This window comes from Dreissena polymorpha, chromosome 12 (assembly GCF_020536995.1).
Source record: "Dreissena polymorpha isolate Duluth1 chromosome 12, UMN_Dpol_1.0, whole genome shotgun sequence".
Classification (NCBI taxonomy): Eukaryota; Metazoa; Mollusca; class Bivalvia; order Myida; family Dreissenidae; genus Dreissena; species Dreissena polymorpha.
In genome coordinates, this window is record NC_068366.1 from 16,238,633 (window position 1) to 16,257,002 (window position 18,370).

Consider the following 18,370-nt stretch of genomic DNA (forward strand, 5'->3'; position numbering starts at 1 on the left):
AAATATAACATTTCAACAAAAAGTGGTATTCATCTTCTATTTCATTACTGTCACATACATGGCAGAGTCGCAAGTTTCGTTCTAATCTATCATATCTTCCAGTCTGTACTCTCAGGTTATGTGCACAGATGCGTATTTTCGTAATCGCTGTTCTTAAATTTCTTGAAACAATCGTCTGTAAATATGGTTCAAACGATAATGTTGTTTTTATTGCTTTGTATACAATTAGTACCCTATTATCATTAATATCTCGATTCCACTCTTGTAAGTATTCGTCGATAACTCTTTGTTTAAACAAAGACAAAACAATTACCTCATTGATTTGTGAGTTATTAAATACAACATATTATCTAACATTATTTAAATAAGTTGAAAAGTTAACAATATTTTAATCGCCAAATGCATATTATATGAATAACTCAATACCAATTTTTCCCGAGTATTGTTAACTTTTTTAAGGACATCGACACACAAAAGTGTTCAAAAGCATACTTATTCGCATTAATTATGTTTCTCAAATTTAATATCCGTTTTACATTTATGTATTATTTATAGGCCTTTACGAACAATTTGACGTAATTGGACACCCAATAACTTCGCACGTCACATTTCATGGCCATCGCATTGATTTTAACGTCACAAATTAATCTGCCTTTGTGACTGTATATTGTCTTCAAAATTTGCAGTATGTTACATAAATAACACTCTTATATAAAGAAAATCATATTAATTAAATTTTTAATCCCATGTCGAAGTCAACAGATCGAATAAACACCGTTTCAAGTCAAAACATTTTTACACGATAGTTATACCTTGTAGTTATTTGGAAATATATACACAGGCGAATGCATAATTAAAGCATTATTGCGTCCGTGTTTATACGCTGAGTGATTACATTTATAATAAGTGTATATAATAAAATATTGATTTTCTGTTCTATCCAAGCAAGAGTTATTGACATTGCTTTGAAAGTAGTAATATATATTATACTGAATAACTATAAAAACGAGAATAAGATTAAAGAAAGAAATAAAGTAACCCCCAACTGGGCTCGAACACCTGACCTGTAGTAAAAGTCTATCGCTTAGACCACTCGGTCATCCGCGCTCATACAATGAGTATTTTATACTATATATAAGAATTTTTAGTAGTATCACAAAATATAGCGACAACAACAAAGCTCTCCAAATTATTCAATCGTTTCGCGTTGCAACGCTTTATAATTATCAGGATTTTAAATCGTCACAAGATGCATATAATGGATATTTTAGAGTATGGTAAATGTTCAGTATTACTGTTTCCTCACAAATAACATAACTTCAACGAAAACTTGCGAATCTGAAACATTTTTTTTATTTTGTCAATTTACCGAAGCGTGAAAAGGCCCCTTTAATGAATAGAGTCGCGTTCTGAGAAAATGTCCGCACAGGCTATTAATCAGGGACGACACATTCCGCTTTTATGACATTTTTCGTTTAAATGAAGTCTCTTCTTAGCAAAAATCCAATTTAGGCGGAAAGTGTCATCCCTGATTAGCCTGTGCAGACTGCACAGGCTAATCTGAGACGACACTATACGCACATGCATTATGACCAGTTTTGTCAGAACACGACTCAATAAATAACCTCATTATAAATAAAGCCAACATAACTGAATCTAATTTTGCAGACTTTAACATGAAAACAAACCCGCTTATGGTATTCATTTAACACGTGACTTCCATTGTTAGAAAAAGCTTATCAGAAACGATTCATCGCGGCTGTTACTCGTATCGAGCTGTATTCAAGATTCGTTGTGAAGATAACTACATAACAAGAGCAGACATTGAAACAAGAGTTGTCTCCCATCAAACTACCCCGAAGACAAGCTATACTCGATTGGTTAATCAAAAATCAATGACCTATAATATTAAAATACATCAATCGCGCAAACATGTTTTCGCATTCATTAAATACAATTAAATATAAACATAAGCGAAGAAATCTTGACAGACAGGCGAACAATTAATTTCGAGTAATACAATGTAGAAACTGCAAATTATTATTATTAACGCATACGTATTCTTTTCAAACATAATTTCTTCATGATGTTTTGTTTTATTTTGCAAAAAAAAACTATCAAATTTACGTGTTCGCTGCAATAAAGAAATAATAACAAACGTGACTTAACAACAGAGTAGTAACTCAGTCTACAAAAAACAGACAAATAGATGTAGTGTATTAATAATAAAAACACTAGTGAAGATATATGCATAGTCCATAGAAATTGAACGTACAAGAGAACGGTATATATATATATATATATTAACAAAATACATTATATACTATTCAACGTAAATAACGTAATTCGAAAGGTCACTGGGGACACCATTGGGCATGCGCAGTCCATTGGTCAGAGTCTTCTTCACGGACAGTCACTTCAAAGCCACACTGAAAGCATCGCACTCGGTCTTGATAACCTTCAACGGACAGTCACTTCAAAGCCACACTGAAAGCATCGTACTCGGTCTTGATAACCTTCAACGGACAGTCACTTCAAAGCCACACTGAAAGCATCGTACTCGGTCTTGATAACCTTCAACGGACAGTCACTTCAAAGCCACACTGAAAGCATCGTACTCGGTCTTGATAACCTTCAACGGACAGTCACTTCAAAGCCACACTGAAAGCATCGCACTCGGTCTTGATAACCTTCAACGGACAGTCACTTCAAAGCCACACTGAAAGCATCGTACTCGGTCTTGATAACCTTCAACGGACAGTCACTTCAAAGCCACACTGAAAGCATCGCACTCGGTCTTGATAACCTTCAACGGACAGTCACTTCAAAGCCACACTGAAAGCATCGCACTCGGTCTTGATAACCTTCAACGGACAGTCACTTCAAAGCCACACTGAAAGCATCGCACTCGGTCTTGATAACCTTCAACGGACAGTCACTTCAAAGCCACAGTAAAAGCATCGCACTCGGTCTTGGTAACCTTCAACAAAGATATTTTAATAGTAAAACACCAGCAGTAAGTCATGTGTAATATGAACGCGTTGAACATAATTATTCATTATATGCTGTTATTGTAATTACGTACAGACACTGTACAAATTCATTACATATGCAGATTAAGATCTAGAAATTGAGATATTATTAAACAGATTATAAATATTACATTTCATGTAAACGCTTCTTGCCTACCTAAGTAGAAGAATCCAGCCTCAGTGAGAGTCTCACCCCGAACCTGCAGGTCTGAGGGACTGTTTAAAAACGAGATCAGCCTTAGGTTCTGAATCGCGTACAACGGGTGAGATGGCCTATCAGAAGGATGCCGACGACGATACGACGCCAAATCGACTGTGACGTCATAGTACAAAGCCCCGGAAGCGTCAGGCAGGACTTCACCTATTGCGATCGTAATTGATGCAATATGACTATTGGTGATATGCACCAGACAGGTCGTTAAACTGTAATCGTTTCCAGTTACATAGTCAACAAATAATAATTGTTTGTTCAAATTACGAATCTGATGAATATATGTATGATGAATAGTAACTTTTTACATTGTATAAAGACAATTGTTGTTCTTCTAGAAGTATCGAACGTTTCATATGGTGGATTGTTCTATTGTTTTAGCTTTACTCACATAATGTTTACGTTTGTTAATTTGTTTATAAATATTCCATGAGTATTTAACACAAAACGCATCTTTTTCGACCAACGAATGTCGCAAACCTTACCTACAATAACGCAGCAATAAAGATAAAAGCAGTAGTAGTAGCAACAGCAGCAATAGCAACCGTAGCAGTAGTAGAATAAGTAGCAGCAGTTATAGTAGAAGTAGTAGTAGCTGTTGTTGTTTTCATAGTGGAAGAGTTAATATGAATTGTGTTTCCTTCAGAACTTATTCAATCTGTTACAACTTACAATGTGTTCATAAATACTGTTACGTATATCATTTCAGCCAAAGTACTGATGAGAATATCCGGTTGTTTATTTGAGCATTATACATGGGAGATTGTTCAAAGAAGATAACATCAGAAGATATTTATTGTGAATTTCGTGGCTCAGTTCATTTCTATTAACAGAAGCGCCTCATTCACCATATATATTAATCAGTTGATAATATAAAAGTACAAATATTCTATAACCATTTACTATCAATGTGCTATGTTGAATCGGTGCAATCGTTACAATTAATATCATTAAATCCAACTAACACTACTTAAATGAAATGTATTCAAAAAACTGTCTGAATGAAATGCATTCAAAAAACTGTCTGAATGAAATGTATTCAAAAAACTGTCTGAATGAAATGTATTATAAAAACTGTCTGAGATAGCTCATACATTACAATGCTCAATGTGTCTGAGATAGCTCATACATTACAATGCTCAATGTGTCTGAGATAGCTCATACGTTACAATGCTCAATGTGTTTAAAGAGCGTTCCTCTCTAAACTGTACCCTCTCCATTACTACATTCAAACCGCGAAACTGTAAAATAAATCAGAAGTAGCAGTAATGGAAGAAATGGAAGCAGTAGAAGTTGTAGAATTACTAGTAGTAGTAGAAGTAGTCGTAGTAGTAGAAGTAGTAATAGAAGTAGTATCAGTTAGTAGTAGTAGTTGTAGTAGTAGTAGTAGTAGTAGTAGTAGTAGTAGTAGTAGTAGTAGTAGTAGTAGTAGTAGTAGTAGTATAAAATTAGTAGTTGTAGAAGAAGTAAAAGTAGTTCTAGTAGTGGTAATTTTTGTATAAAAATCCGGTAGTTGTAAAGTTATTGAAAATATTACATCAAACTACATACCAGTGATTCCCTGATCCATATAGTGTAAGCCATGTGCCATCGGACCCAGCAGAAGATGTGAGTTTGTTAGGTGCTGGTTTTCACCTGGCTGACGGTGCATGGGTACGTTACTGCTGTCCATTTCCAGCATGAACGCGCAATCTTCCTCGTGCATCCAATATCCCACTTGATACAGGACGCCGTCCGTCTGCCAGTCACTGTGGTATCTATGACAGCTAAAACATCGCACTATCGCATCACGTCCAGTAAAATAGAATCCGTTGTTGGCCAGTCTTAATCCGCTCACATTCACGTTTTGCGGAAACGTTCTAAAAGAAAGAAATCGTGACGTTTCGAAGCACATTTCCAATTCGTCTTCATTTCTAAATTCAACTGGCCATGCCATGGTTGTTATGTACAATCTCAAAATTTAAATGAACTTTAGTTATCAAGTAATAATAATAATAAATATTTAGTATATTATTATCAAGCCATCCGATGTATTCAGATGCCAAAACATATAATGTATTTTTCCTTGTTTTTAACTATATGTAAGTAACACAATTTATTTGCGCTATTGGTTTATTAAAACACCGCATGCTTAAATAAAAAAAAATATTAAAGGGACACCGATTGTCAACATGCATTTTATCTATTTTCGGTTCTGATACCAACAAGTAAAAGAACATCAGACAGAATAAAATACACAATAATGTAAACCTTAATTGTAAATTCCTCAGGCTAATTATTAATCGACTATTGGCATCGATAACATATGTAACACTTTCTTCACTTTAAGCGGTCAAATTAGTCGGAGTGTTTCTATTGTTTGAAATAAAGTGTGTAAAATAATAGTCCATACAACAAGGAGTTGAAGCAGAAAACTCTTTATTACAAATGACATTGTCTCTATCGATGGGGTATACTTCTAATAAATTGTCTTTCTGTTCTTAATTCTATTATTGCTATAAAATATCATTTAAGCATGTAAAAACATACTTAAAAAAGGCTACATCTCTAAAAAGTGCATACATAGCTTATAAAGTCAACTCATAAATGCTGGAAAAAATGCAACTTACGTTTCTCAATACATTGTATTTATTATTAAGCTTTACCCATGATCACATACGAAAGGTATAGGTCCTGAATAAATCCTGTCATTGCATCAATATAATTATGTTTTGGTTCGTATTGGTCTTCTTTTATGTTCTTGTATGTATATTGCTCTAAAACAAAGTTCGTTTAATATTGTTGAAGTATTTTACTTAAATGCGATATTCGAGTATATCAAATTATAGTTTAAGAAATAAAACCAATCTTGAAAAATGATACAAATACCATCCAGATATACGGTTTAATATTCAAGCGATTATACCTTTAACAGCGCTTACTAACATCCGTCATCGCTTACATGTGAAGTGCTTTCACGTTTAAGCGCGTATACGACACTATTCTCTTACTGTAGATCTAACTTAAAATCGTACTTAAAAACGTCCAGGCTGTAGGACTACACCACTACGGCAAACGATCTCTTGATTTGTTGGGCACATACAGAGTCGAGCAAGAAGAAAATCCCCATGATATGTATGCAGTTGCAGTTATGGACGGGCAACGTAAAGTAGCCAATTTAAAGCGGGATTCCGCTCGATTAGTGTACGACATTATTTCTGTACAAAAAGCGAGATCCCCTTTATATTTAAGACCTACGGACGTGGCCTCAGTAATAAACCGAAGAGTCGGGCCACAGCAAAGTTGTGCCGTTGTTTTCAAATGTGAAGAAGAAGACGTCGAGACTATTCACAGTATTACCAATAAACTTGTCCATCAACTATCTGGCGTGTACATAAAAGTGATGGAGTTGCCCATAAAAAGCAACAATTGACACGCAAAATGCGTTTGTTACGTTAGTCGTTTGTAACGTAAGCCGTTAAAAGCTGTTCTTGTTTTGTTTAAACTTGTTAATTTTTTAAGTAACAAGCACTGTATAAACCGAAAGTTTATTTGCTTTGTTTTGCAACAAAATACGTCAATAAAATTCTTTTGTTTCTGTTAAGGTTGTCTGGTTTACAGTGCCGACTTAACGAACACACTGACGACCCTTGGGCCACAGCGATGACGACCATAGGACGCATAGGTCTTTAAGCCGTCACAGCGTACCCCTCATCGTTGCATGCAAATTTTCGTGAAATAGTGTGTAACCTCGAGTTAAAAAGACTTGCATTGTCTCCCTTTATGTTTATTTTACCTTATAGAATATCTCTGCGACGTTACGACTTATAAATGATGTCTCTTTAGCTGACAACACTTTGATTAATGACGACAATAGGGCCGCGTACGTTACTATCATATTTCTATGTTATGGAACATTGTGTCACACCGGTCTGACTGACCTGTGTGAATGCGCGCTAAGCATTGTGGGAAACGGACTTTCTCCATCATGGCGTTGGTAAACATAATAAACACGGAAGTGAAAAATGGTAATTAATTATTATCAAAAGCAAGCCCCATCAAACCGGACCAGCTGTAATATATATTTGGATGCAGTTTGTGCTTCAAAAGGAACAACTTTTCATGTCAGTCTATTGTTTGTAAGAATCACTAAACACGTAGATCTAACATGTAACTTAGACTAACTAAAGTCTAAACACGTTGCAAGACTGTATCTTCGAAATAGTAAATAAATCTAAATCATAAATAAATATTATATTTATAATTAAATACCTGCTGAAATTTGAGAACGTAAACGATTTAAAATAAACGCTGTGAACATTCCAAGGAATCGTACGTGTAGGCCTACTGTGTGAGATGATTAATCAGGGATAAAATAAAATGGAGTTCGAAGGATCTAACATTTTGAGGAGGACGTCATGGTATCTTGGACATTTGGCACTTTCATAGATTTATTTAGTAGATACTGAAAACGCTGAATGTGCTAATTGCAACATCAAATGCTAATTGCAACATCAAAGACAAGCAGGTGAGATTTTTACAGCTTTATTTTTCTTGACATAATATTGTATGTTTTCCATTAAATTTATATGCCAGTGTGTTTTTTTTTCACCATTTTGGGAATGGGGCAGGGTCCCTTTTAATTGGGAAATAACGTGTTCTTTTGAGTAAATTTGGGAGATTAATATTGTTGCTTTTATGATTTAAAATACTTTGAAATTGATAATAATAGTGATTTCAGTAAGATATATTTTAAGGTTAACTTGTTTAGCTTGACTTTGAGATAATTTACATGTTTATATAATTATTAAAATATTTTTTTTGTGTGGAAACCTTCCATTGGGAATTTTTAGGTCCCGTTTGGAAAAAATATATACTTTGTTCCATTGGGAATGGGTCTCTTACCGGACCCAAATTTGAACGAAAAAAACCCACTGTATGCTCAATTTTAGCTCGGCTGTTTTCAGGGAAAACCCTAGGTATTGTCATGGACAGCGCGTCGTCAGATGTCCGCGTCGTGCTAAAACCTTTACATCGGCTCTTAAATCAAAGTGCTTCCACCTATAACTTTGAAACTTTATATGTATATGCACCTTGATGATTTCTACACACCACACCCATTTTGTGGTCACTAGGTCAAAGGTCAAGGTCTCTAACCTCTAAAAAAAAATATTAATAAATTTCATTTATTCAAAACTGCACTGCAGCCTAGAATGGCACCCATTATGTGGTGCTCTTGTTTATATATAATTTAAAAAATGTATTAATAACAAGAATAGTTGATGCATGTATAAATAAAAAGATACAGCCATGAACAGTGTGTTTTAAATTTTAATAAATATGCTTTGATTGCGTATATGCAAAACAATGAAGTCCATAAATTGTTTACTGATTTTTAAAATGTTGAATGTCACACCTTACGTACCACTCTGTTTATGTACTGACACTTTATGTACCACTATCTGACACTTTATGTACCACTATCTGACACTTTATGTACAATATTTATAATATATAGATAACTCATTTAATATGAATGTGTGTTATTGATGAAATGTATTTTGTGCGATAGTATTTATGAATTTAGACTTATATATTGGCCATAGATTTTATTTTTTGTCAGATTGTCTAAGAGTCACTGAGTGTCTTAGTGTAATTTATTAGCCCAAGTACATGTAGTACTTAATAAATGATTTATTAGTCTTACCTGAAATTGAAGTAAATTATAAAAATTCATTTGTCTCTTATCTTATCCTGACTAAGGATTATATAGTCTAAAACGTTTGTATTATATTGTAAAATTGAAATGTGATACTTTGAAGAGAAGAGAAAATGACCTTAATGTTCTAACTGTAAAAAATCAAATTATTTCCTTCTTTAGACTTTAATCATGTTTAGAGAATGACGTTGATTCATTAAGACTGCTATGAATGAATGGACAATAACACCTATATGTAGGTTTTATGTAGGTGGTACGTAAAGTTTCAAAGTACCGGTAGTACATAAAAGGTCTGGTACATGTACATAAGGTGTTACACCCTAAAATGTTCATGGTATCAGTGTTTCAATAATGTAGTGTTTCTTATTATGTATTGCTTAGGTTGGTTTGTTTCAAATTTCAAATTTGCATTTATTCTAAAGCATTTTCAGTCATTTTGTGAATTCCATGTTTTTTGTAATAAGGTGAATTATGATACACTTTGCGTCAAATATTAATTCATGGTCGCTGTGGTGTAGAGAATGTTGTCCGCTGGGCGTGGGTTCGATCCATACTCTGGGAGAGTTCTCATTATCGTCTCCATGGACAACAAGTACTGGTGTACCAAGAAGTAGTAGTAGTTGTTGTGGTGGTGGTAGTAGTAGAAGTAGTAGTAGTAGTAGAAGTAGTAGTAGTAGTAGTAGTAGTAGTAGTAGACTAGTAGCAGTTTAAGTAATATCAGTAGTAGTAGTAGTTGTAGTTGTTGTTCTTGTTGTAGTAGTAGATAATTAATTAATTAGTTGTAGTAGTAGTAAGAGTTGTAATGGTTGTGTTTGTATTTGTATTGAATTCTGATCATACAACACAATGATGCTGCTGCTAACGATGATGATGATGAATATGATAATGCTGCTGCTGATTGTGATGATGATTATATGATGGGACTTCGGTATTATAAAATTTTGGAGGTTCAAACACAAAACCTGTTAGATAATAAAACTTCTCATTTTATGACAAAAGAGCTAGATTGTAGAGTAACAAATAAGTATAAAATTCCCAAATAGGAAAGCTACCATAAAAGGACCATGTGGGCTTCATCAAAAGCAATGCGTGACACAGTTATATCTCTTTCAAATGCACTCAGTATTGCTGTTCCAATTGATATGCTCAGAAATGCTTCTGGATGGGCATACACCAAAGAGTACTTTCCTTCAATTATTTCTTCTAAAGACACATAATAACAGCACTGTCACCCTTAGCAGGAATTCCTGACGCCCCCCCTTAGATGTTCCCTCCCCAGACATTTCCCCACCCCATTTTAGTTTAAGTGCTTACACCCCCCTACCCACAATAAATTTATAATGGTTTGGTTGAAGTATAATCTTGTTTTCTTTGGATTAATCATTCATTATTTTTGTTAAACTGTTTAAGGATTGCATGTAAATAAATAGTAAGTGCATGTTGATGTACTAGAGGAATACATGGGATATTCTCAAAATCTTACACATGTTGTTTTTAATATAATTAAATAGGATCAATTGATGAATTAATTCAGTTTGAGTAAACTTGGGCTGGGTTGTGGAACTATAGTAATTTGTTTGTTTTTATCCAATTAAATAGGGTACTATGTAACTGTTTCCGTGATCACCAGGACGTGGAGAACATACTCTCGTTTGCACATAAATTGAAGGGCAAACCCGAACTCGGTATAAACAGGGATTACCCAAATGAAATAGTTGAGGCCAGGTCCCGCATTTGGCCGAAATTCAAAGAAATGAAGGCTGCGAATCCCCCACGTACAGTACATATTGGTTACCCAGCCAAACTAATTGTGCAGAAAAAGGTAGTGATTGATGAGTTCCCCGACTGGAGAGAAGTACTACAAACGTCTAGACTAAAACATAAACAAACTGACCTTAACAAACATGGAAACATCACGACGCCAAACAGTTCTGAGCTCCCAACTCAGAATAGGTTCGGATGCTGTATGGAAACCGGTTCAGCGAGTAGTGAGAGCGATTCCCAAACCCCCGATATCGAGACCGAGGAAGAGGTCGACCAATACAGCCAGGTCATGCGGGACTACGAACACAGGAAACAGAAACAGTATGTCTCTTCAATAAACTTTTCACCGACGCCACCGAATGATAAACCCCCAACGCTACAGAGTGATAAACCCCCGGAAATAGCGACGACTTAGGATGTTGGGGGCGATGTCCCGATCAACAGCTTTGACTGTAAGAAACGCCAACATATTAATATGAAAACTCTTAAATTGGGTTCGCTTAATGTTTGCGGCCTTAAAAGGCGTTCGAACTTTCCAGAATTTATCTCCCTTATACATGACTATGACATATTCCTTGTATCGGAATCTAAACTTGATCAGTATGATGTGATCAAAATTGACGGTTACACTTACATTAATATACCTAGAAAGCAAAAAACACTTAGAAAATCTGGCGGCATAGGAGCATTTGTTAAAAACTGTATACTTCCATATATTGAAGTGATTGAAACCCAATGTGACTACTTAATGTGGTTAAAATTATCTAGTAAATTTACAAATTTAGACGAGGATCTATTATTTGGTACAGTCTATGTGCCTCCAATGACGTCGCGTTTTTATAACAATGATGAATATGAAATGTTTGAACACGAAATTTCAAATATATGTAACAAATATTCATATGTATATTTATTTGTATTAAAAAACACTTCCAAATTCATGCAAATACTAATGAATACAGTTTCTAGATAATCTAATTATTTCCAAGAACTTAAAAATTACTTTACTAATTTATAAACATTGTTATATGTCTCTTCCATGCATATAGCAGCATATTATATAAGTTGAGTTGTACACGCATAGTTAATTTTACTTCTCAATGCAAGAAAATGTCACACTGTGTTGTATAACATGATCATCTTTTCAAGTGCCTATGCACTACAATAATCCTATAGTTACAAGTATTGTAATATATCACTATGATACTATTTTTTATTTAATTTTTGCAAGAAAATGTCGCAATGTGTTGTATAACATGATCATCTTTTCAAGTGCCTATGCACTACAACAATCCTATAGTCACAAGTGCTGTAATATACCTCTATGATACTATATTATTGATTTAAGTTTTGCTCCTAAACTTATGCGCATGCATAGCATGTATTTTTAACAGTGCATCCTTGTTATAGTGTAAGACACATATTAAGAACTACATGTACTGATTTTCTTTACCTATTGTGCATTCAGCCGCCGTTTGTTTTGTTGCAATATCGAGGTTGAAATATTTTGTACCATGTTCAATTAATTTTGTTGTACAGACATCATAACTACCTTTCCGGCAGTATCCTAGCTCACGGAGTGTATATTGACAGGAGATGAATCGAGTATTTGACCCTTACTGTAGTAAATTCAATCTTATGCAAGACCTATTCATCCGATTTTATTGGTTTATACGTTATCTTGTTGCTTATTAATTCCTCTTTCAAAAAATATAACTTTTAGTATATTCCCGTTGTTATTAATGGATTTATAGCGAGTTAAACACAAGAAATACACATTTTATGTTTTACCACCGCGCGTTTTAACGTGTTGTGGCTATCGATCTTTTACGATTAGCGTACAGCGAAGTGCCGAGGTTATACATTTTGATGTACCCACTCACGTCTTTTGTTAAATTATAGTTTCATTTCTCGGCCGATTTTGACAAATTATATATCATTAGAAAGCTTACGTTACGTAGTAAACAGATATATCAATATATATTAAGTTTTTCTTCTGATTTCGACAGCCCGGCGAGTTATAACTTAAACTTTTGCAAATATCATACCGTTTTGGAGTTTTAGAATCTAGATTTACGGTTGACATGTTCGTACTTAATACCAATTTGTAGCGTTTATATTTGGAGTTCAGTTTTAAAAATTACATCTTGCTTAGGAGAATAAAATTCTGTATACGATAGAAAAAAAAAATTGTTTAAAAACGAAAGTAATTAAGGAATGAAGGCGGGAAAATGTAGCGCGCGTTCCTAAAGCACTGAACTGATGCTACGGTCTTGGCGATTATGCTTTTGTTTAGAAACCGGCCATTTAATTTCTTTTTAGGGAATATATTGTAGTATTTTGTTCACGAAACATATCAATAAAGCTTATTATAAATAAATCTTAATAAATTAACGATTTCAGCTCCTGTCTATAACACAGAAAGGGTGTAAAATTTATGATGAAACAGCGTATATAGCGGACCCTCTCGATATTATTCGGCTTTGCATGCATACTTGAAATAAAATGGGTGTCAAAAACATTCATCGTTTGCTGTTTATTATCAACAAGGTAATTATGTATAATTATTTGAAATGTTATTTACCTTAAATTATCAATTTATTAAAGATTCTTGAAAATCACGGTCCGTGTTACGCGGGTCATTTCGTATTTTGACATCAGGGCATCATGTCCAACTATTGAAAATCAGATTTTTTTTCACCGGGACGATGACGGCTTGGATTTAGACAGGCAGACAGATAGTTTATTCAGACTTAAACAACAGTACATCGTCTTCAACTCAAATATATAAATTATTTTAAGACGAATTGTAAGGTGATTACACATAAAGCAGTGATGATTCTGAGAATGTTGCCATGTTTTTTATCCGTGTAATCTAGAGTCCATGGTTTGAGCATTGTTATCGCGGTGTTCAATAAAAGATATCTCAATAATCTTGTTTATTGATAGATCTGTGGTTTTATTGCCCCTGTGTTCAGCACAAGCCAATTATCTCGTTATGATCAGATACTGTGCCGACCAATACTAAATAACACTATGGTGTCATACGCCACAGCAGGGACCTATACTTGTATATTGGTCCCTAACCACAGGTGGCAATGTCTGGTCAGTTTACACTTTTTATGATACCTCCATGTCTTCTCGTGGTATTAGTGGTCATTTCTTGGAGTAATGTAACGCCAAATACTCAATTTTGCGTTTATAAGATATGTAGCGTATTGAAAACATTTATAGTCATCTGCCCATACAGATTGCCATAAACTAAATACTGTATAGATGTCAGCCAGCTAAATCACAATAATTATAAGTGCTTAATACCTATACATGTACATTTTAAACCTTTAAAAAATCTAATACTTAACATTTAACGTATTTAGCGGGTACCGGTAAAAAAACTCCGTCATTTCGTAGTCCTATAAAGAGTGTATGGTAGTGTACGGAACAACATAATTAAAAACAGCATTCTCATTTGACCACAACAGGGTTAAATAATCTTTCCGAAAAATACAAATAATACAGAGTTTTAATTTAGAATTCTATATATTTATAACTCTGTTAACTTATAAAGATATTTCAATATACATGCATAGACAGTTGACCGTGATTTTCAAGAATCTTTAAATAATTTTAATTAATTGATAATTTATGGTTAATAACCTTTCATATAATTTTACATAATAACCTTTTTGATAATAAACAACAAACGATGAATGTTTTGACACCCATTATATTTGAAGTATGCAAAGCCGAAAAATATCAAGAGGGTCCGCTATACATTTGTATACGCTGTTTCATCATAAAATTAACACCCTTTCTGTGTTATAATCAAGAGATGAAATCGTAAATTTATTAAGCTTCATAAATACTTAGCTTTATGGATATGTCTCTAGAACAAAATATTTCAATATATTTCATAAAAAATATAATAATCATGGCAAAGGAAATTCAATGGCCGGTATCTAAACAAAAGCATAATCGCCAAGACCGTAGCATCAGTTCAGTGCGTTAGGAACGCGCGCTACATTTTCCCGCCTTCATTCCTTCATTACTTTCGTTTTTAAACAATTTTTTTTTCTATCGTATACAGAATTCTATTCTCCTAAGCAAGATGTTATTTTTAAAACTGAACTCCAAATATAAACGCTACAATTATGTATAAAGTACGAACATGTCAACCGTAAATCTAGATTCTAAAACTCCAAAACGGTATGTTATTTGCAAAAGTTAAAGTTATAACTCGCCGGGCTGCCGAAATCAGAAGAAAAACTTAATATATATTTATATATCTGAAAACTGCGTTACGTAAGCTTTGTAATGATATATAATTTGTCAAAATCGGCCTAGAAATGAAACTATAATTTAACAAAATACGTGAGTGGGTACATCAAATTTATAACCTCGGCGCTTCGATAGAAGATCGATAGTTACGACACGGTCACGTGACTTAGACACAACAAGATATTTGGCGTAACGGTCCCGTTTCATATCCGTGTAATCTAGAGTCCGTGCCTAGCTAGACTGCTACAAATTATCAATAACATGAGAATATTAAACTCACCCCATGTACAGGTCCAAATGTGGTGCCTCTGGTTAATCATTGAAGAATGTTCACACATGCTTTAAAAAAAAATCCAAAGTTGTCAAACAAGCGTGAATCGCACATGTCAACACAACTCTCATGCCTGTTACACTGACCTGATTAACTCACGTGACCATGCTTACGTCACCCGTCAATTACTTCTCTACGCGCTTGTAACCTATAGCCTGTTTCATTATTTGAGGTTACTATACATTTAAAATGTACTACGCCCATGTAAAAGTCCAATAACTAGGTCAAAAATCAACTGGACACCCCACCCCCCTTTCCAATTCCCTAAATAATTATACCTAGGAAAATGTATGTTACTTATCTTTCTTAGTAGATCTTATCTAACCATGTCATGTGAAAATTATGTTTATATGACAATATTGTTCTGTATACTCATATGTTGCAATTGTAACTTGAGTTAAATAAAGATATGTTCTGTTCTGTTCTGTTAAAAAAATATGCATTCATATGCATATAATCCAATTATTGGATGTCACTGATATTTTCAATTTTACTAGTAGCTAATTAAGACTAATTAAAACAGAATTGGACTTTCCATGCAAAGAATTTCATTATTAATAATATAATAATATAATAAGCTAATGTAATCAAAACATATTGATATTTTAATAATTTAACTCAATGATATTAATAATATTTAAATTTGCCCCATAAAACTAGGGCAGGTAGATAGGAAGGATTTTTTTGGAAAACCAACAGTGTTGTCAGTGTAAAATATTTGTAAAACTTCTTCCATTTCAGTTTTACATTTTATGACATGCAACATATTCTATCCTAGTTTATTTTACTATGGTAAGTCATTAAAGTGTTATTTATTTTTCAACTATATAATGTGCTAATCTCATCTAATGAATTACTACCCCATTTAAACATGATACCTAATCTAAATTCATTAATACAATAGTTATAATTGTTTTATTGTAACATACTATTCCACTAAAAATGACCATCATAGTACATCAATGCTGTGCTTTTACTAAATTTTTCATTGATCTCAATTATTTAAAGAAAAAAATCTATCAGGCACCTATAACAAGAAATATCTTTAAAAAAAGATATACGGCGTTGATTGTGGTTGCAGTTAATGAAAGGTAAAGACTTCAATGAATGAGATCAAAGATAGCGAATGTCTTTTTCTGTGCAGTTCTTAGCTGCAGCAAACGCAGTACGGGATGATACGCGGAGTTTTCGCGGCTTATTTTACATTATTACATATTGCTGGTCATAAACGTATAGATACAAAACAGAAAACCAAAAGAAGAATGGAAGTGAAATTAAAACATATGAGTCAACCGGCCACACGCGAAGTATCCGTATATATTTTAAATATTTATACGCGCGTTCTTCGAACAAACCTGTTTTACTGGTTTGTCTGGCGTTGCTATTTGATTCGATTTTTAACAGTATCGAGAATCATTGCGCTCATGCTTAATTCATTAGTCAATATGATGGCATAATTCTTGTTAAATTAATTAAAAATAATATTTATTGACATACCATATGATATCGCTGGATATCTTCATTTAACATCTGTCTGGTCTAAAGAAAATTCCAGTTCACCTAGTTTACGCTATACAGGGGGGCACGCGTATACGGGAGCTTACCGCGTTTAAGTGAGAAATTTGTTGCAAAACTTCAAAGATGGCGTCGTTTGTTGGATTTTCTTAAAGGAAGGGAGGATATTTTCACCCGGTAAACCCCTTTGTATTTATAATTATTTTAAATGAATACGTTGTTTCGGCTCTCCGGTGTGTGTGCTTCCCTCGGTTTTTTGTTTCAAGATCGTAGACGGCGGGATAAAAAAGTTATTGAAGGAAAACCGTCCACAAATCTGTTGTCTACTTACGGGACGTTCGAGAAATTGGATGTACAAATATCATTTTCTCTTATAATACACAGTATTGACACACGTGAACAGTAAAATATAAATAAAATCAAGATTATTTTATTTTACCGACGCCGTTTTATCACTGATAATTAATTTATTGGCAAACATTATTGGTTTAACCCCCTTTTTTGGAACTGACTTCCTTTTAAGCACATTTTGGGACCTGACTTCCAAATAACAAACAGCTCTTTCATATGTAAAAGAGCTTGACATGATATACCTACCCATCTTAAGTAAAGTGTATATGTGTACTTCAATATTATAGTTTTATAGCATGTTACGTGGTGCAATATAAGTGTTTTCTTTATCATGTTACTTACTGTAGAATAATAATAATGCTGTTCGAAAAACCTGCCGACCAATTGAATCAATTCACCTATTTTCAAGAAGATGGGTTGTGTGGTGGCTGATGTACGAGATAATAGAACGTTTATCTTTCAGAAATATTATAATTAATTTCATGTATTTTATGACGTGTCGAACTTATTCTGCTATGAACTTTTTTTAACCATTCTTTTACTGTCTTTTCAGGTGATGCAGGTTAAAGGGCGAAAATAAGTGCATCTTACGTTGCAGTATATGTTATGAGGAATTTTACATCAGGGGAGGATTGAGATATCATGCCCCATTCATGGACCACATGAGTTTAAATGTAGAATATGCAAGAAAGAATCCTTCAACAGAGCCGGACTAAAACAGCAAATAAAAAACATGAACATAACAAAACATGTACAGCTGATGTTTGTAGTGTTTTTGTTTTATTTATAAAGTCTACATAGACACGTCTGACATATAATTGCTATGAGTGCTACTTACTTACACGTTTTATTCCGTATATGTCATGATGCTAGTTCCTCACTTTGTTATGAAAATAAACCATTATAAATTACGTAATTTCTTCCTACGATGTCTCTGCATAAATTTTCAATTGTATTCAGCACTTACATACATGATAAAAAAAGATTTGGGTCGGATTTAATTCGTTATGCATTTGACATATTAACATTACTTACGATTAGAAGGCAATGTTAGTAACAAACGAAATAATTTTTCTAAGTGAACCAATACTTTATTCCCTCAATACAACAGTCATAAATAATATGTATTCACATAGGTATAAAAGAGAAAACATACATGTATAACATATATATTGATCACTTCTACTGAA

At 33.7% G+C, this 18,370-nt stretch overlaps 2 protein-coding genes across 7 annotated transcripts; one reads left to right on the forward strand and one right to left on the reverse strand.

Annotated features, from left to right (window-relative positions):
- Window positions 1-1,256: 1,256 nt before the first annotated feature.
- LOC127854095 (baculoviral IAP repeat-containing protein 7-B-like) lies at window positions 1,257-15,735 on the reverse strand. 6 transcript variants are annotated; one of them, XR_008036917.1, is made up of 5 exons: window positions 10,836-10,981; window positions 4,795-5,102; window positions 3,190-3,393; window positions 2,865-2,980; window positions 1,257-2,574 (listed from the first exon to the last, which is right to left on the reverse strand). XR_008036917.1 is itself a non-coding variant. In XM_052389085.1 (4 exons), the coding sequence occupies exons 1-4, from the start codon at window positions 15,266-15,268 to the stop codon at window positions 2,355-2,357; spliced, it is 621 nt and encodes a 206-aa protein (XP_052245045.1). In that variant the 5' UTR covers window positions 15,269-15,735; the 3' UTR covers window positions 1,257-2,354. The 6 variants fall into 6 exon arrangements, 2 of the variants coding, with proteins under 2 accessions (XP_052245045.1, XP_052245046.1); XR_008036916.1 differs by having other exon boundaries at window positions 1,257-2,516; window positions 2,807-2,980; XR_008036915.1 differs by having other exon boundaries at window positions 2,807-2,980.
- Window positions 7,028-12,686, forward strand: LOC127854096 (uncharacterized). The gene is made up of 2 exons (XM_052389088.1): window positions 7,028-7,750; window positions 10,541-12,686. The coding sequence occupies exons 1-2, from the start codon at window positions 7,722-7,724 to the stop codon at window positions 11,118-11,120; spliced, it is 609 nt and encodes a 202-aa protein (XP_052245048.1). The 5' UTR covers window positions 7,028-7,721; the 3' UTR covers window positions 11,121-12,686.
- Window positions 15,736-18,370: the final 2,635 nt, after the last annotated feature.